The sequence below is a fragment of the Letharia lupina genome (genome assembly GCF_014066315.1).
Source record: "Letharia lupina isolate WasteWater1 chromosome Unknown contig_15, whole genome shotgun sequence".
Lineage (NCBI taxonomy): Eukaryota > Fungi > Ascomycota > Lecanoromycetes > Lecanorales > Parmeliaceae > Letharia > Letharia lupina.
Window position 1 is genome coordinate 1,130,529 of NW_023502984.1, and position 24,224 is coordinate 1,154,752.

At 48.9% G+C, this 24,224-nt stretch overlaps 7 protein-coding genes across 7 annotated transcripts; 4 read left to right on the plus strand and 3 right to left on the minus strand.

Annotated features, from left to right (window-relative positions):
• Positions 1-210: 210 nt before the first annotated feature.
• Positions 211-2,597, plus strand: HO133_002715 (uncharacterized protein; the record flags this gene model as incomplete). The annotated part of the gene is made up of 3 exons (XM_037293640.1): positions 211-580; positions 639-752; positions 823-2,597. 3 exons carry the CDS (start codon positions 211-213, stop codon positions 2,595-2,597), a joined length of 2,259 nt encoding a protein of 752 aa, XP_037150469.1.
• A 15-nt stretch (positions 2,598-2,612) lies between these two features.
• HO133_002716 (uncharacterized protein) lies at positions 2,613-4,130 on the plus strand (the record flags this gene model as incomplete). Its single annotated transcript, XM_037293641.1, has 3 exons — positions 2,613-2,711; positions 3,219-3,953; positions 4,008-4,130. The coding sequence occupies 3 exons, from the start codon at positions 2,613-2,615 to the stop codon at positions 4,128-4,130; spliced, it is 957 nt and encodes a 318-aa protein (XP_037150470.1).
• Positions 4,131-4,774: 644 nt separating this feature from the next.
• HO133_002717 (uncharacterized protein) lies at positions 4,775-11,388 on the plus strand (the record flags this gene model as incomplete). The annotated part of the gene is made up of 4 exons (XM_037293642.1): positions 4,775-6,424; positions 6,481-8,871; positions 8,923-9,592; positions 9,647-11,388. 4 exons carry the CDS (start codon positions 4,775-4,777, stop codon positions 11,386-11,388), a joined length of 6,453 nt encoding a protein of 2,150 aa, XP_037150471.1.
• Positions 11,389-13,759: 2,371 nt separating this feature from the next.
• HO133_002718 (uncharacterized protein) lies at positions 13,760-15,743 on the minus strand (the record flags this gene model as incomplete). The annotated part of the gene is made up of 6 exons (XM_037293643.1): positions 13,760-14,226; positions 14,290-14,850; positions 14,970-15,295; positions 15,355-15,476; positions 15,545-15,577; positions 15,723-15,743. 6 exons carry the CDS (start codon positions 15,741-15,743, stop codon positions 13,760-13,762), a joined length of 1,530 nt encoding a protein of 509 aa, XP_037150472.1.
• Positions 15,744-16,914: 1,171 nt separating this feature from the next.
• HO133_002719 (uncharacterized protein) lies at positions 16,915-18,096 on the plus strand (the record flags this gene model as incomplete). Its single annotated transcript, XM_037293644.1, has 3 exons — positions 16,915-16,966; positions 17,346-17,453; positions 17,513-18,096. 3 exons carry the CDS (start codon positions 16,915-16,917, stop codon positions 18,094-18,096), a joined length of 744 nt encoding a protein of 247 aa, XP_037150473.1.
• A 283-nt stretch (positions 18,097-18,379) lies between these two features.
• On the minus strand, positions 18,380-20,011 carry HO133_002720 (uncharacterized protein; the record flags this gene model as incomplete). Its single annotated transcript, XM_037293645.1, has 3 exons — positions 18,380-19,710; positions 19,766-19,819; positions 19,876-20,011. 3 exons carry the CDS (start codon positions 20,009-20,011, stop codon positions 18,380-18,382), a joined length of 1,521 nt encoding a protein of 506 aa, XP_037150474.1.
• A 545-nt stretch (positions 20,012-20,556) lies between these two features.
• On the minus strand, positions 20,557-23,877 carry HO133_002721 (uncharacterized protein; the record flags this gene model as incomplete). Its single annotated transcript, XM_037293646.1, has 6 exons — positions 20,557-20,708; positions 20,762-22,281; positions 22,431-22,522; positions 22,658-23,047; positions 23,098-23,518; positions 23,573-23,877. 6 exons carry the CDS (start codon positions 23,875-23,877, stop codon positions 20,557-20,559), a joined length of 2,880 nt encoding a protein of 959 aa, XP_037150475.1.
• Positions 23,878-24,224: the final 347 nt, after the last annotated feature.

Here is a 24,224-nt window from a genome sequence, read left to right on the forward strand (position 1 = left end):
CTCATGCAATGGAAACAACATCCATTCAATGGGCAGCACTTCCAGTCTCGAGAGGACCATGGATGTCCACACTTCGTTTCACAAAATCGTCGCCGACTGATGCTGTATAGGGTAACATGAAACCTGAATAAACAGAAGATCTAGACTCGTACAATGTCACTGAAAAGTCCAACTTCGGAAGGGGGACCTTCCCAATCACAGGCCTCAGCCATGCCCTCAGTCTACGATACCTATCTATGCAGGGAGCCCGCCAATGATGTGCCTATGTTGATACGGAATGGTCCCGATGAATACACAGCCCTTTTGAGGATATTACAAAGATCAGCAGACTACTTCGCAGAAAAGGATCACACCAGGACGGTTGAAAGGCTACAATTGGAAATTGCAAGGGTACACATGCAGAACAAGCGGTGGGATCGTGCAGCCCGAGTGCTCATATCGCTCTCGCAGACATTGAGCTGGCGCCGAGCAGGCTGGTGGGTGTTGCTGGAAGAGATGGACTGGGCCTTAAGAGACTGTGCACGCCGCATTGGAGATCTTCAGACACTGATTGCTGTGGAATGGGAGCTCATGTGTAGCTGTAAGCCCAATGGCCTTCCTCGAATTTACTCGAGTTACCTCCATCTGACTTGATTCAGACCTGACACCAAGACAGGATTGGCATTATGACTTCTCTAAAGCAATAGACGGCATCAAGACTTCAAATCCACGGCCTAAATCTGTTATACGAGCTGAGAGCACACTTTCGTGCAGTAAGTCTATACGGTCATAACCCACGAGTGGTCTGAATTGAGATTATTATACTTGCTAATCCCCGAACAGTCTCTGCAACGTTTGCATTCGGTGTTACTGAAGGTAATGTGGGTGTATCGCTGCCCTCACAGCTAATTGTTACTTCTCGCACACACAAGGATTCGACTCCTATCTTAGTTTCGCAAGTCAAGGTTGCGTTCGAAGGAGGTCTGAGGAGCTTCAACATCCAGCATGAGTTGACCGAAAAACCCGAGGCTAGCACGTCTGATGGGCTGGCGCACCTTCATCGCATTTCCCTACAAAAGGCTTCTTCAGATGCTACATCATTACCCTCAAGTCCGAATTTCTCTCCGGGCTCCCAGCCACTGATCAGAGTTGCTGATCTAGAAATTGCCCCTGGCGTCACGAAAGCCCTGTCGCTTGATCATGTACCGCGTGATCCTGGAGACGTTGAGGTTGCAAGCATCACTCTGTGCATGTCTGTAGTTGACTTCGATATGGAGGTCGTCATCACTGAACAGGAACAAATTCATCAAGAAACTCTCTGGGTTAAAAGTCCATTAGGCTTGTTGCCAAAGAAAGCCAAGGTTGGACGCAGTAGCGTCGTGAAAATCTTGCCCAAGCCGCCTAAAATGCAGATTCAAGCCCTCGGCCTGTCACCGAATTACTTCACTGACGAGGACATCACTATAGAGATAGAAGCTACGAACGAAGAGGAAGAAGAAACCAATGTTAGCATTGACGCCCGACTTCTAGCACCTTCAGGGATATTACCGACGCTGAGATGGGCTTTGGATGAAGGAGAGGACTCCAGAGAGGTCGCCCCAGAGGATCCGCCGGATCCCAGCAGTATTGACTCTTCTTCGAAAAGCATCGGCAATCTAGCTCCCATGGCGAATCGAAGACATACACTCTGCATTCAAGGGTCACCAGTTGCGGCGGACTATATTCTGGAAGTCAAAGCGCGTTATCACGTTCTTTCCGACCCAGAAACACCGATCATCAAAAGTTTCTCAACTAAAATCGGAGTCGTGACGCCATTCAAGGCAAATCATAGTTTCCTGCCTAGGATTCATTGTGAACCGTGGCCGAGTTACTTCAACGCTGACGGCCTTGATGAGAACTCCAAGAATGATGCGGGCGAGATGGAGGTCGCGAAGGGACTGACTCAAGAATGGTCTTTGACTTCGAGAATTGCGTCTTTGGCTAATGTTTCTTTAATGATCCAGAGTGTTGAACCACAAGTAGTCGAGATCCACGAAGGAGCCATTTGTAGTATCTCTTCGGCTTCTGGGGATACTGTTGCAGCGTCCATGATCTCGCCCAATGATTTTCAGGCGCACGATTTTGTCATCCTTGCGCAAAAATTAGACCTGGAAGACCGTCGATCTACCTTCCTCGATCTACGATTGGAAATCAAGTGGCATCGAGACGGCTTCCAGGGCCCTCCAGTAGTCACCCACCTTTCTGTGCCAGAACTGGTCATACCGTTTGGCGAGCCTCGAGTGCTAGCATCCGCGCGGAGTGGGAACGTCCCACCAGGAGCGATAAATCTCGATTATGTCATAGAAAACCCTTCGATGTACGCGCTCCCATTCCAATTGACCATGGATATCAGCGAGGAGTTTGCATTCAGTGGGCCCAAAAATGTCACCTTACAATTGGTGCCGCTCAGCCGGCATAATATTCGATACGTTATCTTGCCGCACGTGAAGGGGTTGTGGATTAGCCCTCAGTTCAGAGTCTTTGACACTCATTTCCAGAAGAGCTTGAAGGTCAACGCCACTGAAGGAATGAGAAGTGACAAAAAGGGAGTGTCGATTTGGGTGGATGCCGATAGCTGAACGACGGACTACACAATGCTCGTCAACAACAATAGAAGGGTGTGGGATGAGCACAGAAAGAAGCCAAATGGTGGAGACTCAGGCTGTCAGTCTCTGAAAGAGGCAAGGAACAAGGTGTCACAGACTGAATAATTAGTGTCTCAGAAGGCCCCGTTACGGGGCGGTCATTGGGCAGGTAAAGTCACGACATCTGTGACTGTAACTAGCATTAATGAAACCTATGTGAAATATGTGACATGTCTCGTATGCTCCAACTATATGGGAAGGAAGTTTTCCAGTGATTTGGCAATTCAAAAAAGCAGTCAACCGGCAAAGCAAGCCACTTCTGAAGTTCTGACACTAGTGAATTTAATCGTTTCAATAAGTACGAATCACCACTTCTTTCGCATAAGTACCATCTACTCTTCTCCACGAATATCCATACCAATCACGAGCTCACTGTTGCTCATGGCATTTTCGTCACTCGTTTATCCGTGTCATCAAATATATCAACTCATGAGAAGTTTGAATTTTGTTACATAATGAGCAATGGTAAATCGCCCCCCTCCGAAGCAGCCTCGTATCGAAGCAATCAGCTATCTTGAAATACGAACCCATGTCAACTAACCGCGTCGTTGACAGGGGTGTTGTCATTCCACTGCCCGCGATGAAGAGGAATCATCGCCTTATTCCCCCTCGAATGCGCACGGCGACTCCTCCTCACGTGCCATCACCTCCGCCCCCACCCAGCAACTGCCTGAACCCCCTAGTCCACGGACTTCATCTCAGAATCCTGAGATCTCACAGCGAAGCCGGACGCGGAGAAATCTAGCCTTAGGGGAACAGTTCAACGCACCATTACGGCTCCATGTATGGACGGCGAAGACGCAGTGGACTCGGTCGCAGCTGGACAGAGAGAGACAAGAGTTTTTCGATACGAGGGTTACGGGCCATGCAGAGATATGGGCAACACTGAAGGTCGTAGTGGGGCTTTTGGCGGACGGCGACATTACTACGGCACAGAGCATACTGGACGCCGCAGCTATTACGGTACCTACTGGTGATTTCAAGAATGGTGCGTATGACGAGGCAGGGAATTTGTACCAGATGCCAGAGCATGTCATTAGCGATCCTCAAAATGTGGTATTGGACCAGCAAGAGGAGATCAAGAAAGGAGAAGGTTCCAACGGGGCAGCAGATGACGATGAAGCGATCGAAAGGAAAAGAGAAGAGAAAGGCAAGTCAGTGCTTAAGACTGGCGATACCATCAAAGTCAGGGCGAGACTTAGTGATAGAGGAGGGCCGGATGTCGTCATTCCATTGGGCAAAGATCAGGTCGTAAGGATGTTGGTGAGAAGGGTTCAAGAGGAGGCTAATGTGAGGATAGAATTTTGCGTGTTACTAACGAGCACCTACTGACATTTCGCATAGATGACTGGGAACGGAAAAGTGAAGATTGCATATATGGGCAAAATCCTTAAAGATACAGAGACTTTGCAGGCACAGGGTTGGCGCGAGGGTCATGTCGTCAATGCATTGGTATTTAATGTATAATGGTGCAACTCAGGATGATATCGGTATTCTAGGGTGATGTCTTGAAGAGCCAAGATTTGTCTTGGAGCTTTATATCTACGATATAACGTGAATGCACCGGGAAATGCGCTGGGGACACTGTATTTTATTTGCGTCAAATCATGTAATCCCTGTACATTTTGGCATTTACGATAACTCATATATGCTATTGCAACAACTTCATAGGGAAGGAAGAATCATTTGACTGTTTTGAATGAGAATGAGTAGAGTAATTAAAAAATTTGTAAGGGGAGACTATTTATAGCGTATGATACGAAACGTTCGAAAGGTGTCCATCAAACAAACAGGGCGGCCGCTAAAACTCCAGCATCCACGACTTCCATGTAACCAACGTACATACGCGCTCTACTCTACAGTATTGACGGCCATCTCCATACGCTCGCTACCAAGTCATTGGCTGCAAGATCCCGACAAATCTTCCTTGACCATATTTTTCAAATCGCCCCTAAGCAAGCTCGGAGACAGTTTCGGGACTGTAAGCAATAGCACCCAGGTTGCGCCAGAGCGAATTGTACGCAAGCTGGACTAGATGAGAGGTATAAATGGACGTCTGAGCATGGGGGGAAGAGGTCTTGACGCTCTATTTCCTTGATCCGGTCCTTGCTATGGCATCTGACCGCTCCTCTCCCAATAACAACCAGAGACGCCAATCAATACCATTGCAGGATCTTTCACGACAGCCCGATCAGACTTCTGATAGTAACGAAGGATGGAGCCATGGCAGGAGTTCAAGGAGAAGGACACGGACACTGTTGGGTCATCGTCGATCATTCAGTGGGAGGGTCAATACAGCCTACGAACGGGTCAACGAGGGGTCTCCGCCTGCTCCTGCAGGGGAGAATGTAGGCCTGCCTCATGTCACGACACCCAGGAACGCTCACCAACCACCTGTAAGTTACGACGATGGAGAGGTTTCGCCGGTCAATGCGGAAAACTTCCAGGCCGCGATGGGATCCGTTGGTCTAAGCTTCGAGCCTCCAGGACCCTCTAGGCCACCACCTGGAAAAAGGAGAAGCACACTGAACGTGATCACGGAAAATGATGCGGTATCCACATATTCGTTACCTACTTCTCATCCAATTGATGAGGCCGAACAGGACACCTACTTTTCCCCGCAAGACACCGATAGAACACCCCTGACCGACTCGAGATTCCTGCAGCCTATTGCTGGTGCAAGAGCACCTGGACCAGGGCTTCGTGCACCACCACCCAGTGTGGGCCACAGCAGGTCAGGTTCTCGACTCGGTGATGATTTGCCGCATGTGGAGGCTGGGATGGGTAGACCCTCTTCGACCATGAGCACCAGATCTCTAAGCCCGTCAACAGCATCTAATCCTTTATCAAGAGCTGGAACTATATTGAGGCAAGCATCTCAGCGAGTTGTCAATCTCAGCAACGAGCCAGATACCATAGAAAACAGTGTGCGTCGAGAACGTTCGATCAGGGAAGCCCGGATGGAGGAACCACCAAGTTTCCCAGCTATGCAAGACTACGCCCATGATGAAAGATCAAGTCCTCCCCCAGAGAAAGCCCAACAGCTAGTATCAACGAATGAACGAGTGCCGCCGGAGCCGAATCCGCTCAAAGGGAATTCTCTCGGGATATTTTCTCCGGATAATTGGATCCGACTGAAGCTCTGCGAGATGCTTGTGCATCCAGCCACCGAGCCCGTGATCTTGATTCTCATTGTCGTTCAGACCATACTCTTGGCTATCGACTCGGCGAAACCTATTTATTATACTGAAACAAATGAGCCCCAGGCCTGGAAGGCATCATGGATCAATTTCGCCCTTCTCGCCCTGTTCTTCATCTACACGCTAGAACTACTAGCACGGATCATTGTTTCTGGTTTGATAAAGAACGCCGATGAGTACAGTACTCTTGACATCGCACGGGGCTTCAGAGCCGCTCTTAGCGATAGGGTCCGGACTTTCTTTGCCCCCCAAAGACATTTGACGGTAAGGGACGGGGTGAGGGAAGCCGGACAACAGCCATCTATTCTCCGCTCGTTTACAGGAGCGCAACTGCATGTCGACCACCCAGGTCACTCACGTCAACAGCAAAGGGTTCGGCTGGCTCGACGAGCGTTTCTCCGCCATGGATTCAACCGTCTGGATTTTGTGGCAGTTGTATCATTCTGGATCATGCTTGTCCTTTCTCTGACTATGGTCGAGGGTAACCGTCACCTATTTGTATTTCGAATGCTGAGTTGTCTACGCATCCTGAGGCTTCTCGGGCTTACCAGTGGTACATCGGTAAGTGTTCGGTTTTCAAATGTTCCGCTAAACCAGACTGACTTAAACGGTCCCAGGTGATCTTGAGAAGTCTGAAGAAAGCAGCGCCCATGCTGGTCAACGTTGCTTTTCTCATAGGCTTCTTTTGGCTTCTTTTCGCTATCATTGGGGTCCAGGCTTTCAAGTCATCGCTCAAACGCACTTGCGTCTGGTTTCCGAACGCAACTGAAGTTCTCCTAAACCCTAATAGTAATTACTCTAACAGTTACAATCTGAATGATCCGAACAACCAAATCCAGTTCTGTGGAGGGTATATCAGCCCTACTAACGGGTCAGAGATGCCATGGCTTAAAGCAGATCTTATACAGAACGGAACCGGAAAGCACAAAGGCTACCTTTGCCCGCAGAACTCACTTTGTGTGGAAGGCACAGGTCCGTACAATGGGACGGTCAGCTTTGACAACATATTCCAGTCTCTAGAATTGGTCTTCGTGGTCATGAGTGCGAACACTTTCTCGGATCTCCTCTACTACTGTACTGATACCGACTTCCTTGCTGGAGCTCTATTCTTCGCCTTCGGGATTGTCGTTATGAGTCTGTGGCTCATGAACTTGCTTGTCGCGGTTATAACATCGTCCTTCCAGGTCATCCGGGAGGAAAGCAAAACAAGTGCATTCACAGTTGCTGAGCAAGATCACTTCATTGAAGAGGAAGAAGAGATTCCAAGAAGGAGTCGTTTGAAGCGTGCGTACGACATGACGGAATGGCTATGGATTGTGATCATTCTTTTCGACCTTTTCGTGATGTGCCTTCGAAGTTCCGACATGAGCCAAAGCCGTCAACGTTTCATCGATGACACGGAGACGATCGTAGCCTGTGTTTTAGTGTTCGAGATCCTTCTGCGCTTTATTGCTGATTGGAGGAATTTTCATAAAAGCCAACGCAATTGGATCGACCTAGGCCTCGCGATCATTACCGCAGTCATACAGATTCCTTCTATTCACGACTCGGGCGAGGCATACGAATGGCTCACATTTTTCCAAATCATACGGATCTATCGCGTGGTCCTTGCGGTGTCGCTCACGCGCGAACTAATCAAAAAGGTTCTGGGCAATGTCTCTGGTCTACTGAATCTAATCGTATTCGTGTTCCTCATAACCTTCCTCACCGCAATTTTTGCCGTTCAGATCTTTCGCGGACAATTCCCTTCTGACGACATCGGCGGCAAGGCTATTCGCATAACATTCTCGGACATCTACAACGGCTTTATCGGCATGTATCAAGTTCTTTCGAGCGAGAACTGGACCATACTACTGTATAATTCAACGCAGTATGAGCTGATCTGGGATCAAGCTTGGATAGGCGCCATTTTCTTTATTTCATGGTTCATCTTAGCAAATTTTGTCGTATTGAACATGTTCATTGCGGTCATCCAGGAGAACTTCGACGTTTCGGAAGACGAAAAGCGCTTGCAGCAGGTCAAAGCTTTCCTTCAACAGAAAGAGCTTGGAGGTTCGTCCCAAGGCAACCTGTCGTTGTCGACTATCTTCAAGCTCGGTCGAGACACAAGTCGGCACAAGGATCCTCTTGATTTTGGTCCTGCCACAATGGAAATGCTACTTCAGGAGGCCGTGTTTCGAGATTTTCTCGACGAGCATATGGAGCCTGTGGAGGAGTTACACGAAGACGACGACCCGATCACTGGCCGTCCAGTAGGGCATGTCAAGCCTGGGCTGCTCTCGGTTCTGTGGGGTAAGCTTCTCAAGATGTTCGGTGATCAGGAGCCAAACCCTTTCTACTCTCGCTTGCAATTCTCCAGAGGGGACGAGGTAGATATACGGACAAGAGCAAGAGAGGTTGTCTCGGCTACCGAACAAAGAAAGCGAGCTCAGCGTCAGTATCTGCAAAGGCACCCGAGATATAATGTATCTCTTTTCATCTTTGGTCCCCGCAATCCCATACGAAGATTGTGTCAGGGTATCGTTGGTCCTGGTCGGGGCAGCCAACGTATCGAAGGTATCGATCCAGTCAAACCTGTTTGGTATGCCTTCTCGGCGTTCATCTATGCTGCTATCGTGACCATGGTTCTCCTGGCTTGCGTTTCGACTCCGCTATATCAGCGAGAATACTTCCTAAAGCTTGGTCACTATACCTCAAGAAGTTGGTTCGTCTGGACTGATATGGGGTTTGCATGTGTGTTCACCCTCGAAGCCCTCATCAAGATCATTGCCGATGGATTTTTTTGGACGCCAAATGCTTACTTCCGAAGCTCTTGGGGTCTCATCGACGGCCTTGTCCTGGTCACGCTATGGATTAATGTCATCACTTCACTCTACTCGGATGGGGCTGTTTCGCGCGCTGTGGGAGCCTTCAAAGCTCTCAGGGCCCTGAGGCTGCTAAATGTGAGCGATAGTGCGAGAGACACGTTCCACTCTGTGATAGTCTTGGGAATTTGGAAGGTCATATCCGTAAGTGAAAATTGATCGCACTTTGACAGAGCGGGACTAAGCGCTGTCTAGGCCGCTTTTGTGTCTCTCAGCTTGCTCTTTCCTTTCGCTATCTATGGCCTCAACCTCTTCAATGGGCGGATGCGAGGGTGTAACGATTTTAACATAAATACCCTTGACGACTGCGTCGGCGAATATAATAGCACTCCTTACAACTGGAATGTGTTGGGACCGAGACAAAGTGCAAACCCATACTACAACTTCGACACATTCGGAAGCTCGCTCAGCATACTCTTCCAAATCGTGTCCCAAGAAGGGTGGACAGATGTGATGTGGACAGCAATGTCTTCGGGTGGTCGTGGAGTATCCGCCACCGCCATCCCATCTTACAATTCCCAGGGCAATGCTGTGTTCTTCATTGCGTTCAATCTCTTGGGAGCCGTCTTCGTGCTGACTTTGTTTGTCTCTGTGTTTATGCGCAATTACACGGAACAGACAGGAGTCGCATTCTTGACAGCCGACCAGCGATCGTGGCTGGAATTGCGAAAGCTCCTACGGCAAATCTCACCGTCGAAGCGCCCATCAAGTAAGTCAGAATCTGGCTTTAGAGGCTGGTGCTACAGAATCGCTGTCAAGAAACATGGAAGGTGGCAAAGGTTGCTTACCACGATCCTATTTCTCCACCTTGTTTTGCTGGTCACGGAATTCTACCCCGAACCCCTGTGGTGGCAGCATTTGAGAGGTATGTGATGAGTTAACTCAGGGGATATGACGAAATATATTCTAACCATGCTAGACTACATATTCTTGGCCTTCACAGTTGTGTATATAGCTAATGTCCTCGTACGCGTCGTCGGACTTACATGGAAGAGATTCAGTAGGAGCTCCTGGGACCTCTACTCGATTCTCTCCATCACCGGCACTGTCATCACGACGCTCCTCGACCTCTCCAAGTACAACGACCAGACTTACAGTCAGCTCCACAAGCTATTTTTAGTGTCAATTGCCCTGCTGCTCATTCCTCGCAACAATCAGCTTGACCAGCTTTTCAAGACAGCGGCAGCTTCCTTGTCTGCTATTGGTAATCTACTGGCGACTTGGTTTGTGCTGTTCCTGGTATACGCAATTGCCCTTACGCAGACCTTTGGTCTTACCAGGTTCGGCAACTCAGAGAATGTAAACATCAATTTCCGCAATGTTCCTAAAGCTCTTATCCTGCTCTTCAGAATGAGTATGGGTGAAGGTTGGAATCAGATCATGGAAGACTTCGCAACCATCACTTATCCCAACTGCGTCGCTTCCCCCTTGTTCTACGAAAGCGATTGTGGCAGCGCCGTATGGGCTCGGGCTCTGTTCATCTCTTGGAACATCCTGAGTATGTACATCTTTGTCAGTTTGTTCGTGTCATTGATCTTCGAGAGTTTCTCGTACGTGTACCAAAGGAGCAGCGGGCTAGCTGTGATCAATCGGAAGGAGCTCCGCAGATTTAAACAGGCCTGGGCTACTTACGATCCTGAGGGCACCGGTTGGATTTCCAAGGACGTCTTCCCTCGGTTGCTCGGAGAACTGTCGGGCGCTTTTGAGATGCGCATTTATGCCGGCAGCGAACAATCCGTACACCGCATTCTTGAGAATTGCACTGTTGAGACAAGAGGCAACGAAACCCCTCCGCCAGGAGTCATACACGGCGTCGACCTCGCTCAGCTTAACCACGAGCTGAGCAAAATCGACGTTGTGGACACAAGACGTCGGCGGAACCGCATGGAGGTATTCTTTCAGGAAATGATGGTCTCCGCCCATCCCGACCGCGGCATCAATTTTACATCCTGTCTCATGATCCTTGCTCATTACAATGTCATCTCGGACAGCAAGTCCTTACGGTTAGAAGAATACCTCCGCCGGCGTGCTCGTCTGCAACGAGTTGAGGAGGAAGTCCGCCGTCGTGTCGTCAAGGGCTTCTTTGACATGATGTTCTGGTCTCGCCAGTTCAGATCGCGTCTCGACTTCCGTCATTCGGCCCGCATGGTTAACATTCCACAATTTGCTGTGCCAGAGATCTTCGTCGACGACCAGGACGCCATCTCTCCGCAAGATCCTGCCACTCCTGGGCCATTCCCAAGTATGTCTCAAGCCAGTCCAAGAGGCCGTCCCTCACTCGATACCAGTGGTCTCCGACATCGCGGCGACTCTGGCTCGCCCTCACGATCAGATAACAGCAGCAATGTTAGTCCTTCGCTTACTCCACAGAGAGATCTCGGGCACTCGCCGTCACCTTCGGGCGACAGTCCGTTCCAATGGGGTTTTGATGGCGCAAGGGACGATCATTCGCCGGTGGCCGGAAGGAGTAGAGCAAATAGTTCGGTCGACAGGCAGAACGTGCTCGATACTTTCGATAACAGCGCTTGGGGTGAGAGTATAAGGCGCAGCTTTACGACAAGGAGGACTGGCACAAGGGCACCGGCTCCGAGTCGTACTGCTACAAGGAGGAGGGGCAGTCGAAGGGTGACTCCAGATCCGCCGCATCGAGCGGAACCATGATATTTAGACACGATTGACGACGTTACGGCAAGTATTTTATGGCAAAATGGTGAAGGCAAGGAATCGCTGTATGAGTATGGCATAGGAGGGGATACTTTGGGCATAAGCATTGCGAATGGAGTTCTTGTTCTATTCCATGTTGGGTTTGAGGCTCAAGAGGCTCGGTGTTTGGGGCGAAGAGAAGGGGGATATACCACGTTGCTATGCGCTTTTGGGGTCTTTGGCGCTCCACCTTTGTTGGCATTATTTCTCGAACAGATGTGTAAACTACGCCGAACACTGACTTTGTCTATACTTTCGATCATCTTGAGGCTCTGCGACTTAGGTGGGATTGTTTGGTGCTCTGCATGCACTACGCAAGGCGGGAACTGGAAGGCCTGATTGTTTATACATGGTGCTGTATCTGCGACGACCACATGTAGAGAGACGCCATACAGACATAACCCTCTCCATATATCTCTTCCAAGCACGCAAGGCAATGGACACTTATATGAAGACAGGGTCAGCATCGCGGCATTTCAATCTTCTCCCCAAGCCGCCCCTCTCCTCCACGGGGCTGGCTACGACATATTGCCACCCATGATGGGAGAAGCACGTCCAGAGCGTCAGTGCCTAGTCATCAAATGCTGCGCGAATGTGTAACATGGGAATCATGATCGAAGGCATGTTTCTTGTAGCATTCAATTTGGGCGCGGAACAAAATCATGGATAGTCTGTCTCAGCCCCCCAAACCCCCCCCTGTCGTCCCGCCCTCTCCGCCTCGACCCAACAAAACGTCTCAGCTCCAGATTAACCACTGACTAGCGGCAGCCCCGATTGTCGACGCTGACTGCGCAGCCTTGCCCGTATTGATCATGTTTCGTTGTGAGAGGACGAATGGAATGGAGGATTGCGTTTTGAAGGAAGGAAGGAAGGAGGATGCGAAAGACAACGCGCGGCCGGAGATGGGCCGTCGTTGGGTATGTGGGCCTTGGCCCGATTGCCTCTCCTGAGGCTTTTAGGTGCCGGAGAGGGGAGATTGGAAGGGGAGATTGCTATGCATGCAAACGTGTGGCGGGTGCAAAATGATGGGTTTGATGTAGAAAGGGTGCTGGTGGTCCCCGTTTCTCTCGCTCGTTCTGCTGTTGTGTGAGGTACACTGTTGGTGTCATACGGGGCGATACGGATTTCCTCTTCAGACGACGGAAATAGATACCTGGATACCTCTGTCAAGGATCTTTGTCTGTTTTGTCTCGAAGTCTTTTCAAAAGCGTTTCCTACCTACCTCTCGGCTTCCTGTACCATTGACCTACACCTAACGCTTCCTCAATCAAGCAAGCAAGCAAGCAATCCGCTCTGCTACCACCGAGTCCACACCTTACCAAACACGTGCATCAACACAGGCCAAACCGCCAACCTCGAAACGTCCTTCAACCTCGTCCATCCCACGCCGATGTCGCCGTTCTCCCTCCCCCCAACGCAACCTCAACTCCTCCCACCACCACCTTCCCTCTCTCCACGATCCTCCTACTCCTCAACCCGCTCCTCCTCTTCCTCCCCGGCCTCCATCCAAAGCATCAACAGCGTCCTCCTGCTCCGGAGACAAACGAGGAGGCGGACGTCCCTCGCTGCGGCGGCGGACGGCGAGGGAGAAGAGAGGGGTGATCTGGCCACGGTGTTGGAGCCGAGACCGTGCGAAGCGGTGGGGTGTTTGGGCATCGGGGAGGTGTTGGATGGGGGGTTTCGAGGCTATCGATATCGATCTGGGTTGCGGTGAGGGAAGGGGCGGCGCGGTTTGGGGTTACAGGGATTCGTTGGTGGTGTGGAGCTCGATGGGGTGGGTAAGGGACTTGATGGGATGGCTTTTTCGTGGGGTGGGATGGAACAGGGGGGTGCTGTTTGCAAAGTCAACGTATATGTTTGGGCGGGCGTTCGAGGGGTGATACCATGACAGGCTCTCAGAGCTTACATCGCTTGTACATGATACTGTGCTTGGGAGACTGGAGGTTTTTGAACCTTCTGTTTTGAACTGAGATATGAATACAAATTGTACTCTTCCGCCAGTCCTCTGTTAAGATGCTTGATGCTGCTCCGTGCAGGATCTGACCTCCCAAAATGTAGTCATGTCGGCAAGAAAAAAGCGATTTCTTGCTCCAAAGAGAAATGCTGAATGCCCCTCACTAAAGCTGTTGCCCCAATGTGCTGCCAATGCCCAATGTGCTGCCAATTCTCTGCACCATATCTAGAGACTGGCGCTGGGCCCTTATTCATGCTGACGTATAAGTTGTCGTGGTGGATCTGCCAGCAACCTTCTAAGTTGATCTTCTTGATGGTAACCTCATGGCCTCCTGAGAAAGACCCATAACCTAGCTCTTCACTCCCTTCGAATTCCTCAAGTGAAGAAATATCCGCGGCAGCGGGTACTCCCACACAGACATTTTGCAGGACGATAACCGTTTTCCCTCTGCATCTCATCAGCTTTCTCTTCTGTGATGATGTCCGTCTTGTCATCATCCACGTAGTTGAACGTCAATTCCGTCCCAGCTGGGATTGCCTCTGTCGCGAAGAAGGCGAGATCGTAGAGGTTGATATCGGAGTGATTGTAGGAGACGGTGTATATCGCGCAATTGGGGTCACAGGAGTGGTTGATAAAGCGAGTAGGCCCCCCTAGATGCATGCCATCACACACGTACAGCGAACCCCCATCTTTCTCACCCCACTTGTCAAGACCCATGAAGTATATCTCCTGGTCTGAGGTGCGTGTTTCTCCGCGACGGTTTGCTTCCTCGTGAGTGATAATCTCTCCGCGGTAAGTGTCAATGAATTGGCCCCTCTTCAGGTTTTGCGTACAACGAAGTCCTGATTACTAGATTAGTACGAAGTAGAATGCTCTTAATACACGCCGCAATGTTTGAAACGTACCCCAGCCTCTATTAGTTGTCTTGAAGATCTCCAGTCCAACCTTCCTTCCATGCTGCACGACTCGATTCTTGCAATTACTGTCGCAGTTGCAGCGGCTATTGCATTCAAAGATATGATTCCTTCCCTTGATGAACGCATCCCTTAGACAGGCAGTGTTGAATTTAGCCTGTGAGTACGGGAATCGTTTCTTGCCCTCAGAATTTACCGACTCCTCCAGACATTCACAAGATAGATATTCGCAACCCATGTGGCGCCCGTTGTCTTTTCGGCATTTGCACCCGATCATGAAATCTTCCGATGTTTGTTGAACTCCATCTCGGAGAATGTTGTTGGTAACGAACCCAAAGTCGAGAGGAGGTGATGAATCGTCAACTATATTGACTACAGACACATCGTCGAGTACTGAGAGATTCTCGATAAAGATACGCCGGCGTTCTTGAGGTGATGGCTGTAGCGGCGGTATGATAATCGTAGGAGTTGATTTGCGAAAGAAGACTCCAGAGTTTGCTAAGTGGGAATATAGAGTCTTCTCTTTCGTCTTCGAATGTTTAAGTTTGAGAACTATTATATATGATTAGTACTATATCTTAGGATACAATTATCATTTTTAATCAAATTTTGTTACAGCTAAACTCGACAATTGTATGCAGCTTTAGAGTAAAATAGGGGGTACATCTTACCGGGTTTTGAAGAAGCGTTTGTGACATTCTCCGGCTGCTGAGTCCTCGCCTCGGTGGATGCCTCATTGGAATGACTGGAGCTCCTCGACTTTTTGTGCTCAATAGGTTCTGGCAGCTCGAAGTCATCGTCGTCGATAGTAAGATCGATGATCTCGCCAAAGTCGCGCTTCTTAGACGTTGTTGGGGTGAAAGGCTGTGTCCCAGGTAGAGACGGTGTGTTTGAGGATATCAAAGGGTGTGTTGCTGCAATGGGTAGAGATTGCGAACTGGTGATTTGCGGTCGTTGAAAGCTTAGTGGGTGCGAGGGTGGGGTGACATCTCGTGTCCTATTTGATAAACCCGCTGTCAAACACACGCATTACGATAGTATAGGCTTTGAACGTACCTAATCTCGAGTTTGGAGCGCGGACTGGTCTCTGCACTTGATGGTTGAGCAAATGATGCGCTATTTGAGGGTCTATGTGAGGTAAGGTCGCTCCATTTTGATGACGTGGGACTGTTCGAATTCTAAGAATATCAGATTAATACTATGTATTAACAGACTTGCAGGGAACGTTGAAAGGCATTAATAATACCTTGATAGACGGTGACTTTTTCCATGGAAGTATCTGAGATATAGAAGAGATTGTTAGCAAAAATCTCGTTTGAATAAACTCAAATTACGAGAGTACGTGGAAACTCGTTAGTATTAAATACGAGTATTGAAATATTGTAAGAATTACATCTCATTGAATAAGTGCTTAGAAAACGTACCTCAACATCGTTTGAAGTCATTTTGAACCGAGATTAAGGATTTTGTATCTCCTTTCAATGTTGATACTATCAATTTTTATCACTGATGAAAGATTTTAAGGGCTCGTCTGAGAGATTTTTAGCATTGATAAAACTAAAGTACAGAGCCAATCAGTTGAAGGTGTATAGCTTGCAGAAAGATAAGTCGAATTGAGAGTCGAGATTAATGAATAGCAGAGAGAGAATTAAATAAGTCTGAGAGCAGTCGTTAGTAGTGAAAGTATAAAGCGATAGCGCTAGACTCTATTCGTTAATTACTTTCTACATGTAAAATACGTACTCTAAATCTTTTATTATTATTTTATCCCTTATGTTCTAAATCATAGCGATTGAAAGTACGATCGCTTGAATAAGCTGTAAAATTAACAGCGTACTCGCGTTCGAAATAGTCTACTTCAGACGACAGTTCTAGTCATGTTTACAGCCATTGTCATTACTTCATAGCTTGATTTTGAATATTCAATTCGCTAAGATAGATGCGACTCGATAATAATACATAGATAAGAGTGATCACTCTCTCAAAGGGACCTATATTGATTACAATCGACTACATATTTACTGACTGGTCGTCGTAGAGGCAACACTCGAACGCTTCATTTGAGTCGGGGATCATTTCTGTAAGAACGAATTGCCATAGTATTGAAACCTTCGTAGAATTCATATGATGTTAGCGTCCGGCGTCAGATTCTCGGGAAAAATGTCATCAACTTAATACCAGTCCTGATAAACCCAGTTGCACACAATGAAACGGCTCAATAATGGGCTGCAGCATGCAAAATCACAAACCCTTCTCCGACTTTTATACCCAACAGACTTCTAGCCTGAGTCGCCCGAAGTGAATCGGAATCCTCCTACAGGTACTAGGAACCTCCCCAAAATACTAAACAATTCTGAGATCGAGTTTCCGGATCACGAGTCGCATATAGCTTCCGCGACCTTCTTCAATCTTTTCTCCGATTTTTATACCCGGCATGCTTCCATATCCTTCGATGCGCGATACTGCGGGAAGTTAGATCCAAGTGGCTAGCGGCCCGTAGCTCCACGCTTATTCGGACGGCAGCGCTGCTTCCCCCAATCATGATCAGCAAAATTCTTTGCTTAGTGCTACTCACTCCTACCTTCAACAGTCCACCCCGACTTTAGGGCCCCAGCCATGGCTTCAAATATACAAGAGACGCCCTTTGTGAAACAGCTGGCAGCAAATGGTACGTACATGATTAGCTTTGCAATCTTGATTTGCATTGCTTGGGATAGAAATCATAGGATCAGTCCATTGGTCGAGATGTTAGACTGAAAGAACATCGAGGCATGATGTACTTTCACATATATGTTGTATATGAGAAAAAATGTTTGTTGCTAATGTTGGCACACTGTTTTTGTCCGTCTTGTATCTCGTGCAAGATCGAATAGCAATATCGTTCCTATTACACAGTTTAAATCCCATCACGTCCATTTATAGATGCATTCTCTAATACCCTCAAGTTCCTCGGCTAGATAGCAGTATCATCTTGTGTATCTTCTCCGTTTCTGGTTATCTAACAATGCTACAGCTTGAACAGCATCGCTAACAGCACTACCCCACAGACCGCCCAACCCGTGAAAAGGCCCTCTCCTCCCTACAAACCTACCTCTGCTCCGGTCGTAATTTCACTACCATCGAGCTCCTGAAGATCTGGAAAGGTCTCTTCTTCTGTAGGTCGTCCCCTTTCCGGGCTCCAGCTTCAAATTACGGTACTCATCTCACCGTACAGGCATCTTCCACACGGACCGCCCCATCCCCCAACAACGCCTCTCCAAATCCCTCGCATCCCTCCTCCTCCTCCCGCTCCCCACGACCCTTTTCCTCCCCTTCCTCCACGCCTTCTGGAAAACCATTATCCAATACTGGTCCCAAATTCCCTCGCTACGCCTCGACAAGTATCTATACCTGCTACGACAATATATCGCCTACTCGTTCAAATATCTGCAGCAGCACGCATGGGATAGGGAACTAGTAACGGGGTACTTGGATTTGCTGGAGGGGGTCTATAAAGCGAGGAGCGAGGATAGCATCGGGGCGTTGAGTGCGGGTGATGGGAAGGTGCCGGATGGGGTCAGGTATCACGTGCTTGATGTGTGGGTTGACGGTTTGCTGGAGACGGATGAGTGGGAGGGGGTGGGGGTTATGAGGCCGGTTGAGAGGTTGAGGATAGAGGGGAGGACGAAGGTTGTGAGGGAGAGGGCCAGGGAGGTATTGGGGGATGAGCGGTCGCAGGGGATAGAAGAGAGGACAGGAAATGACGGAGAGGATCGTAGAAGTGATGAGGAAGAGGAATTTGAAGGCTTTACGGAGTGAGATACGGAAGACGATACGATTTCATGATACGTTGATACCCAAGATTAGGTGCAAGCCAAATTGAAGGCAAGACATCGCCTCTTGCTTATTTTTGCTCATGCATATATATATATATGTATTTCATTTTGAACTCCGTACTAGAAGAGCACAGCCTCTAAACGCCTGCGGCTTTTCCATCCATAATCCTCATGAAGAAGATCACCCATCTATCAAAATGCCAACGGGTATCATCGAAGAGCAAAACAGCATGTACAGCCAAGCCTCGATTCTCACTCCATTTCCCTCAGCCAGTTTTAGGCACCACACCGTCCGCCTCATACAGATGCCCAGTCTTGCTCAACACAGTTCCCAAACCTCTATGCACCTCCGCCTGGAATCCCTCAAACGGGACTCTCTCCCCATCAATACTTATATACCCTCCCTTCTGTCCCCGCGGGATTATCCTATATCCGCTAATTTTCCGATAATTGACTTGAGGGAGGTCGAAGAAACCCCCATTCTCGACGGCCAGGAAGCACTTGATTGCACTATGTCGCGAAATGTCGCCGCCAACAGTTATAAGGTCGAGATGGCCGTCTGAGGGAAGGGTAGCGGGGAAGAAATTGGCGTTTGGAGCCATGAGGGCCATGTTGCCGGCGTAGAAATTGCCGACGTTGTCTGAGGGGATGTTTGTGAACGTAGAGGGGAGCGGGGAGGCGATGGAGCCGTATTGCAGTTCTGGGAGGGCGGGGTCCTCTGTGTCATTGGAGTCTCGCCTTTCTTTTACTGGAGCGTGATTGGTCAATTCTTTCCGGTAGTGCTCTCTGATTGCGCCTTTAGTGGGTATATCAATCTTCACCCATAGATCGCAAGGGTAAACCGTCTTTCGTACCACGCGGACAAGGAAGCCGTATGTGAATCTTGCGCTGCCCATCCATCGAAGATGTTCTGTTCCTAGGTCGACTTCTGCCACTATACCCAGTGATTGGGAAAGGAAAGATAGAGTTCGTCTGTCGCCTTGGGTGATGGAGGTCAGATCTAGTGGCGTCCGGATGCCTTTGACAATACACAAAGCAGCGATACTTGTACTGCTCGTTCCATTCAAATTCCAACTCATAGCATTTCCAGTTCCACATGGTAGCTGCGCCACAGCCACTTTGGAGAGCGCTTTTGTGGCATCTTTTTTCTTGCCCAGGCCATTGAACACCTCATGTGGTAGTCCGTCGCCAGAACATGAAGCTATCACATCGTAGGCCTCTATATCCAGCTTCTCTGCTATTTCGACAGCATGTCCTTGGTATAAAGTTCTCTCAACATCTATTTCGCACCGGGCCGCTGCAAATATGGGCTCGATGTCTCGTAGGTACCACTTTTGAGCACTGCCACTCCCGCCGAAAGGGTTGATGAGCACCTTTATCCGCTTTTTCCGTTGCGATTCACCGTAAGCACGATCCAGCAGCTTCGTGACCCAGGATTGTGCATAGCTGCGCTGAGGCTTTTCGACAAGGTAGTTGACTGCGGCTACCCGGACCACGTTCTTTGCTGTGGGTTTAGCATACTGGACATTTATGTCGAAGTCTGACAGCTCGGCCCATAGTATGTTGAAGAAGGGTATTGCTTGAGTGGTCTTAGCCTCTGCGAATAGATCAGCTTCGTGTCGGGGAGCGACAGTTGCATTCGGGTTCCAAACTGGAAGGTAGAAGACCACAGCAGTTGCGCGTCTCTCGTCTCGTGAAGTCCTCATCTATCCAGCCATCAGCTTCTGAACCCCATCTAGAGGATCACGAAGGTCTTGCATACCTAGAACAATGAGAGAGTCAGTGGCCAAGGTCAGGGAGGCACTTCTGCCTACTGGAAGCGTCCATCCCTCTGTGTAGTCATGATCGCCGACGGTGTCGACGGGATCGACAAAAGGGTCGCTGTCTGCCAAAGACATCGGTGCCATAAGTAGCAGTCAGAATGATTGTCAACATTACATAGAGAAAAAGCACAAAAGCTTTTGGAGAAAGACTTAGAATTGAGGGCCATTTCGGGCGAGACTGCGAGAAGCTTCATGATCGGCAGGGCGGAGCCGCATCCGCCGGCAGCAAACCTTCCAGAGGCATCCAATCGAAATGCAGGTCGCATGCAGGCACTATACAACATTTTATATCGAGATTTTTCCTGTCTATCATGCTCATTGCAGCTTTTAGGCTATCTCTATACATGATTATGGGAGAACGCTAATGGCACAAGGCAGTCCTAGTCGTCTAGAGACAGAGACTCATGATACCCCCCGCACCTCCCTTTCATTTCACCTTTCTTTCATTCGTAGCCACGCGTACGTGGGATGCGGGCGATCCAGGCCGTTAGCCTTGTGAGAAACCACTATCAAGGGCGGTGACTTGTCAGACATCCCGGAGCGCCTGTTTCTACTCAAGCTGCTGGCAGGGACGGGTGACTCTCATGAACAGACCAGAGAGATAGACAAAGACGACCGGCCTATGCAGTTGAACCTCCAACCTTGTTCAACCCTTTCAAAGATCCCAGACTTAATGCAAGACCTTGCGATCGACTGCGAATGCGTACGAACCCTGTTATCGGCCCTTCATCTCCTTCTTTTTCGATGCTCAGATTTGCTAATGCGTCCTCACCTACAGGAGCAATTAGCATTCACCCCAATATTTGTTGGCCAGACGTCACGTACCGAAAACACTCCGAGCGTAGAGATTCGCGCTTAAGAATTGACAGTCACCCTTCATTGATGCTTCTGGCGTCAGACATGTCATGTTCGTGCATGCCATTAGTTGCGTCAGGAATTCCCGCAATGTCTTGGCCTTTGAATTGATATTGACCTTGTTCTCCCATTCGAACTCTGTCCACATGGTTCTGAATTGCGTTTCTGTGCACTGTGCTGGCTGTATGTAGTCCATGATGTCTACATGCACATCATTGAGGATCACAACGTTGCTCTCTGTCGAGCTGGATCCATCATAAACCACGTTGCCAAAGATCACGCCAGTATCTGTTGAAGACACTTTGATGGTACTCTGGACATTTTGGAAGTCGTGAGCCCCAAGATTCTGAGTTGTCGGTCGTTCCACTACCTTCAAGTCGCCTAAAGTAGCAAACTCGACGGATAGATTTTGAAGCGTCTCCGAGGTTTGATTGACCAGCAACACGTCCAACACGATGTCGAATTGGTGGACTTTGACGTATGCTTCAGCGTACACTGGATCCGAGAATCCGGTAAGTTGGACCACTCTGCTCAATTTCGAGGAGAGTTCTTCAGTTGCAGAATCGCCGCCAGTGGCCTTTTCGAGATCGACGTCGAACTGATCGGAGCCATCGCCCGTAGATTTCTTGGCCAATTGCCGTATACCAACAACATCATCTACCTGAACCGCTGACTTTGCCTTCTCCACAGCCTCTTTTGCGGCTCGCTTCTTCTCTTCGACCTGCACCATAGCACGGAATGCTTTCCTGGTATCGTCTAAGAATACTGTCTCTAGATCCTTCTTTTGCGCGAATTCGGCTAATGATCTAACACACGACATAATTCGATCGACGGAATCCTCATCAATGGGCGCCTTGACGAATTGTGACTGACCAACTCTTATGATTGATATCATGATAAGCATAGCTTCAGCCCGCAGCGCATTGGTACGAGCAGTGTCTTGCGAGATCTCAGAATGCCTCATCACAAGCTTAGTCATAGTCGAAGAAAGCACAGATGCGAGGTAGAAGTCTCCATCTAATATGAGTTGCCGTAGCGGAGGCTTTTGTGCAGCCTTGACAGCTTCCAATTTGGCTTTGGCGGACGAGTCGCTCGTCAATGCGCTCTCCGTGGCGTACGTACCGTCTGCTAAGACTTTTCTCGAGCCTGTAGGGGCTGAAGGTTTCGCGTGGCCATTGACTTGCTCCTTTGTTTCTTGTTGCTCGTCGGGTACTTCCTCAAGCAGTCGCTGTTCTGAGGATAGAATCGGTATCTCGCCGAGACTCGCCCGTATCTTCTTCCACGCTTCCCGAATATCATTTGCTTCTAGTGAGTATTCGCCGACAATCCAAAGCGCACCTCTGTACACCTTTCCTGCACGAACCTCGCTCAACGTTGTGACAAGGCGTTCCACGATCGAAGACCGAAGCTTGGGAAATTTCTCCACGACCTCTTTGACGAATGATATAACGTCGACGGCACTGGTGGCATTAAAATCTGCGATAAAATCCCTGATGTAAGATCAGCGTTGCTCCTTGAAAGTAGAACTCTGAGATCTGAAACAGATCTAAAGACCAAAATGAAGTCTTTGCACCCGAAGATTTTCTTGCGACTCGGGTTTGGTACCAAATAGGAAAGTATCTCTCCTGAATTTACGTACATGAGAAGATCTACAACGGACGCCGCAACTTCGGAGAATTTGATGGCACACTGATGTATAGAGTGAATGAGTAGTTGTCGATATTCGGCGTTCTGATTTTCTATAATCAGCTTTGTTTTCTGAAGGCAGTTTTGAGCTGTGAGACAATCCTACAAAGCAGAGAGCGGTTTTCTGCTTTCAGAAGTCGTCTCACGAGTCCAGAAAGCAATTGAATCGAATTTACGTACCTTCTCGTACTGCTCATCCACAGTCTTTTGAAGTTCCTTTTTCAGGAGCATTACCACCTCGTCCACGTTCTTGCTTGAGACCATTTCGAGAGCAAGATTCAGAGCCTTTCTTCGAACGTCCATGTCAGGGCTAGCAAGGACACGAAGTATCTCCATGGTAAGGTCGTCCAAGACACCCTCATTTCTTCTCCGTAATTGGTCAACTCGAGCTAGCACTATGAGCTTCACATTGTTGTCGGCTTCTTTGACACTGAGCTCGACAAACTTAGTCGCCGCCGCTTTGACAGCTACAGGGTTATTTGTGAGCGATGTTAGTGATGATGCTGCTTCGTACACCACGGTCGTGGCTCCGGCCTCTAGCAAGTCGAAGATCAGGCGCAAATATCGAGCCTGTATGATGTCAGTCACCCTGGAGGGCATGTGGTTCATAAAACATCTACCTTGTTCTGTGAATTCTGCACTGCATCCTTGCGTATGAACTCGAGCTCGACCAGCTGAAGCAGCTCGTCTGCATTGGGTATGCCGTCGAAAGCTCCGCCAAGATATTCCAGCGCCTTGTCATGGTTCATTGCACTGAGAGCCGCAAATGCATTCCGCTTGCACGTGTGGTCACTTTCGCCTTCGAGAAATGTTTGGAGGAGTTCAGGAGCGTCGGGAATCAAGACCTCAGAAAGGTGATATATGGAGGAGACGGCGAAGACGGCGTTCTTGCGGACGTAGGCGTGTCGATGCTCCAAACACGATCGGGCAGAAGAAAGGAGAGGTTCAATCAACTCGGGTTCTCGGAGCTTGCACAAGAACCGGAGGGTATTGCCTCGGATATATTCATTGGGATGCTGTAGATCGTTACGAATGCCGTTGCTTCAAACAAATCAGCATTAGCAACATGAAACAAGGGTCTGGCAAGAAAAGTACCAAACCAGAATCATCTCCTGCTTGAGTTTCCCCCCTGCGTCCAGCTTAGGAACAATCTCATAATAGAAGTAAAGTAATTTCTTCAAGGCCTTGCTTTTCGATGGCATTACGAAACGTATGATGTGCATGAGCAACGATGGCATTGGGTCTCCATTGAGCATAATTGTGAGGATCCTCTTCATCGTTTCAACTTTGGAATCATCCGATCCCTTCTCTAGATGCGTCTTCAGCTCTTGCAAAGTCGGTTGGTCGGCCGTATTATCCTGGTGGACCAAACTGTAGGCGTGCTCCATGAAGGTAGCCATGGTCGCCGCGCCGGAACAGTCTGCCTATCTGGACGGCTTGTTGTCCCTCAAAGGCCTTGGTGATGTTCAACGTTCGATTGTGTTTCGAGCACTATATTGCAAGCAACCGGAGGAACCACCGCTTCTCTTGTTTTTGGAGATGGCTAAAATGAGTGACTGATTAGACAACTCAACGATTGTGTATGGGCGACACGTATGTCTGTCTTCAATGTTTCTTCATGCCTGGCTGAAAGCTGTCCGCAATTTTGGAGCCGAGATAAATTTCGGCGCTAAACTTTTATTTTACACGGTACGTTATTCCGCGAGACAAGCTCCAATCTCCCCCGTCCATCATTCATCAGATTTGC